Source organism: Schistocerca americana, unplaced genomic scaffold (genome assembly GCF_021461395.2).
Source record: "Schistocerca americana isolate TAMUIC-IGC-003095 unplaced genomic scaffold, iqSchAmer2.1 HiC_scaffold_73, whole genome shotgun sequence".
NCBI lineage: Eukaryota > Metazoa > Arthropoda > Insecta > Orthoptera > Acrididae > Schistocerca > Schistocerca americana.
The window spans coordinates 451,181-455,952 of NW_025726489.1; the positions used below are offsets into that span (position 1 = coordinate 451,181).

At 43.8% G+C, this 4,772-nt stretch overlaps 1 protein-coding gene across 1 annotated transcript; it reads left to right on the forward strand.

Moving 5' to 3' along the window:
• Positions 1-4,025: 4,025 nt before the first annotated feature.
• Positions 4,026-4,460, forward strand: LOC124589809 (molybdenum cofactor biosynthesis protein 1-like). The gene has a single exon (XM_047131601.1). It carries the CDS (start codon positions 4,026-4,028, stop codon positions 4,458-4,460), a length of 435 nt encoding a protein of 144 aa, XP_046987557.1.
• Positions 4,461-4,772: the final 312 nt, after the last annotated feature.

Consider the following 4,772-nt stretch of genomic DNA (forward strand, 5'->3'; position numbering starts at 1 on the left):
GTGTCGTGCTACACGGCACCGTGTGCCAGATCACATCGGGTGCTACACAGCCAAACTGCTGGCAGTGGTGGCACTGTTGGGGGACACGTGGAGGTGTCTATATTTCTACTACGACCATGTGAAGCAGGAGCATCTGCTTCAGAAAGGTGCAGGTGTAAGCTGCGTTGGCCAACTCCACTAAATAGTTTGGCTGCAGTCTGTGTGTCACGAATCCCAGAATTCATCTCGTGCTCTCACAGTCCCAGCTGAGAGCTGTGATTATATCATGAAGAATGTCATTGAGGGTTGTGATGTCAACTCCTTTCACAATGTACATTCGAGTTTTGCCCCTGTGGGTGCTATATTTATGATACTCAATTCCCCCAGCTTTGATGAAGTTCAGGATATTGGTGCAATCTGTTTTGTTGCATACATACAGTAATACATGGTCCCTTGTGAGTTTTGTGTTTGGTATATGGTGGGGAGTGACATTCTACAAATGTCTTGTTTAGCTTGCCGAGGCAAGTGTAATTGTGTATTATGACCAGTGGGAAGCCAGTCGGTGTAGTGTACTGCATAGCAGCTGGGGTAGTGTTGTGTTGTTGATGTGCTGCAGAATTGTTTGTATGGTCCCTCATATTACCGATGCTCGGAACTGGTGTGGGTAAAAGCGTGCTGCATTTGCCGTGTGAGTCAGTAGGCTCAGTTGTTCGTGTATGTTGCTGCTGATTGCATTTTGGACCCACCAGCTTCCAAGGTCCATCTTTGTTCCACGGAGCTGTCACTTCCAGCTCGAGGACTACAGCGGTGATATTGAGGGCCTCTCTAGTATATTCACTGGTGGTGTGACTGGCGTTGGTGTTGCTGTTGTGTTGCTTCCGCCCATCAGTAGGACAATGAGCTCGTGCTGTCTGCGAGCCAGTGCCTCTCGATTGGTGGCAGCGAAGTCCAGATTTATAGCTGGTTCATCACTTACTGATAGGTGGCAAAGGAAGACAGAAACATGAAAGGGAACAGATGGCATTCCTGCCTCTTGTGCTGCGGACTTGCTACAGGTCGTCGGGTGGGGTCTGCTCGGTGGATCTGCCGTCTTCCAGGCATAAGGATACTTATATTGAGGGTAGAATGTGGATATGTGAAAATTTTACTTTTTCGTCTGAAAAGACAATTTTGCTTTTTTAGTGTACATACAGAAGAGGAGAGTCCTTATGACCCACTAGTGCAAGATGCAATGCACAGTGCAAGAGAGCACGGGTGGAAGATAGCAGCCTGTACTGGACAGTGTTGTCCAATGTGAACATGCCCCTGACACTGAAATACCCTGTTAAAGAATGGGAAAGTCACACTGGGGAAGTTGCAACCACAGTTGCAGGAACTTTGAGCCAGAACTCTTGGCCACCTAGCACTGTGAAGTGTGTGCTTGTTAGTGACACTCCAAAGAGTGTCCTGTGGCAGCTACTGTGGGTACAGGGGGCAGGCAGCTGCTCAGCTGCGACTCACCCATGGTACTGCCCGTGGTTTTCCTTGGTGGGAGGACTGGAATGAGGTGCACCAAGAACTGTTGGAGTGAGGCATAGCGACTCCGAGGTCAAGAAAGCTGGTAGTGACCAGAACAGGGTGTGCTGACTCCCCCCCCCCCCCCCCCCCCCCCCAATACTGCTTTCAGTGATGCCATTGCAGAGGATGACACTGTGGTTGGTCATCTGGTTCTGATGTGGGCCAGAACACGAAGCTTTGCTTTGCTTTTTTTGATAAATTGACTCTTACTTCTGGACACAAACACCTATACAGAGCAAATGTATTGGCATCCAGGGTTTGGTTATTTGGGGGGGGGGAGTGACCATTTGTTATTGTTTCCATCCCCCCCTCACCCAGCTTCCCTCAAAAATGCAACACACTAGCAACCTCGCTGTTAGCATACGACAGACATCTACAATTTTAATAACAATAATAAACACACAAAAATATATTAAATGTTTCAATATAATAGTAACAATACAAATAGGTGGATCAAAGAAGGAAGAAAACATAGAACAAACAAAAGACCTTCAGAAAGTGTACAAACTGACATGGACACACTATAATAAAAGAAACATTTCAGTACAAGGCAAACGCATGCGCTAAAATACAGTTATAGTATCAGAAGCACTCTTTGTATCAGAAATTACCACAATCTGAGGACCAGGCACCTCAAAGCAGAAAGAATACAATGCAAAATCCTCAGAATTTTTTTTGGAGCAGTGCACAGAGATGGTATATGGACGAAGAGATCTACCAGAGAATTATAAGAACACAGAGGCAGACTCACAGTCACGATTAGAAAACACCGACTAACATTCTTTGGACACATACACACAATGAACAGCAACAGATTCACAAAGGGATTTAGGATGTAGTAAATGCCTGAATTAAAAAACAGTTGGTTTCAAGAAATAGAAGAAGCCTAAACAAGCGGGAATCAGAATGGAAATGATAAATGAAAGAGACAAATTCTGTACATATCAAAGGAAACAAGAACACAGTCAAAGAATGAAAAGATTTTGGGAAGAGAAAAGGGAGGAGGAAAGAAGGAAAAAATTGAACAATCATGTAACAATCAAGTTGAACTCTGTCAAAGTGTGTACTCACCATCATTATTTCAATAAACATTATGACTGAACAGAGGTCTGCAGACATATGTGAATGAGGGGAATACTGTTTCTATCAGTGATTTCCAACTGTGTTCGGGAAGTCGTTCTTTCTGTTGTTGTTGTTGTATCGAATCTGTTGTTGACAGCTGGTATGGTCAGCCTAGTGGCGTGCAGCTTTACCCGGCTGGAATATTGTCAATCAGACCAAAAGCATGTCCTCGTGGGCAGACCCTAGCACGAGCAACTGAAAACTGTCCTTTATTAAATGTAGCTTGTCATTTCTGGAAGTACTTGCCATTTTTGAGACACTTCAGTTTCCATGCTACCTCCTTCTCCAAAAGTTATGTGTGAAATTTGGAAATTGCTGAAGTAAAAAATATAAAGACATCATGTCATTCTGCCACATCTGCCTGTCGTGTGCATTTTGGGGTGCATGTATGATACAAGGCATTTAGGTATGGTGAGGTTACTTAGCCATTAGTGTTCACAATGGCTGGCATAAAGGAAACATGACAAGTATTACATTAGAAAGCAACAGCAATAGTTTTTCGACCGCATAAATTCTGCTAGGCAGAGTCAGAAGCAGACACAGTGGCCTGTGCCAGATACGAGGGTTGGAAGTGGCTGGAATGTGAATTGTGGGACAGAGAGAGAGAGAGAACACACAGACAGCACCATAAAGCTTTCCCCATCTCTTTCTGCACAGAACGCACCACACTGCTGTCTTCTTAAGTGCACCCCAGTATAATATGTTGTTTGGGAAGTGGGTGGTAGTTATCACCATTGCCACGACTTCCCCTTGTATCCACACCTGCAAGATTGAGAAATCTAAAGCCACTGAGGAGATTTATGTGAGATGTTCCTATCAACTTTGTGTAATATTCATATTGCACACTTCTGCAGACAAAACAGATTTTCGACCTTAGCTTAGGAAAGAAAAGAATCATCACAGATCATTAATGTTCAAAGAACTTGTCTTGAACACGAATGCTTAAAAATTCTTTTGTAGTTAACCTATTTTCAGATTATGAACAGTTCTTTGTTACAGCATGTATTTTGGTTCCAGGTGGCACTGAACTCGATGGCTGCAGTGATGTCGTGAAGGCACAAAGTCGGAAGTTGTTAAACCTTCAGAAACAAGATTTTCAAAAGTACTTCTTCTCAGATACCAATATTCCGCCCCTGTTTGTGTCGGATACACAGATGTCTCAGTTGTTATCACATAATTTGAGTGTAGTGACTGAATCTAGAAAACAGTTTCTTTTGCTTCCCTGTACCTCAAGCATTATGTGCAGTGCAGGACTCCTAACAAGACAAATGCACAGAGCACAGCCCTCTGTCTTCTCTCGCTGTTTCTGCAGTTCGGGAGCACAGTTCGGAAGTCTGACTCATGTCGACCGGACCGGCAGAGCGAAAATGGTCGACGTGGGTTCGAAGCCAGTTACAGAACGGACTGCTACGGCACAAGCAAAGGTTTTTGTGGGACCCGAACTGATGAAACTTGTACGAGAAAATGGCCTGAAGAAAGGTGACGTACTTAGCGTTGCTCGCCTGGCGGGAATTGTGGGGGCCAAGCAGACGTCCAGCCTTATCCCTCTGTGTCATAACATATCTTTATCCTCTGTGGCTGTGGACATTGAACTGGACTCTGCTCTCAACTGTGTGATTATAACTGGCACGGCAAAGTGTAGAGGGCAGACAGGCGTGGAGATGGAAGCTCTCACTGCTGTATCGGTGTCCGCCTTAACAGTGTACGATATGTGCAAAGCTGTGAGTCATGACATTGTGATATCTGAAATAATGCTTCTGGCCAAAAGTGGGGGAACTAGAGGAGACTTCCACCGGACATGAGCACCTGTGTGGGTCAGTGAAATAAGTTAAGTATACGTGGTGTGATGTATGCAAATTTCAAAGTCTGTTCATAGTTATCATAAATTATATACACATCGAATTGGCCTGAATATAAGTTGCACTTTTAATTTCGAAAAAGAGAGAAACTTAATGAAAAATAATTTGTCACGTTACCCATTTACAAAAGCTTTTCAGAATGTGATTACCCTTAACTAGTTTGTTTGTATTACACTGTAGATAAATTACACATAAAAACAAAGCTTTCAATTGCAGTTTTCATGTAAGACACTGTTAACTTTACTACCAGTCATT

Excerpts from the sequence above, each read along its gene's own strand:
- LOC124589809 (XM_047131601.1), top strand. The coding sequence starts at position 4,026 with ATGGTCGACGTGGGTTCGAAGCCAGTTACAGAACGGACTGCTACGGCA.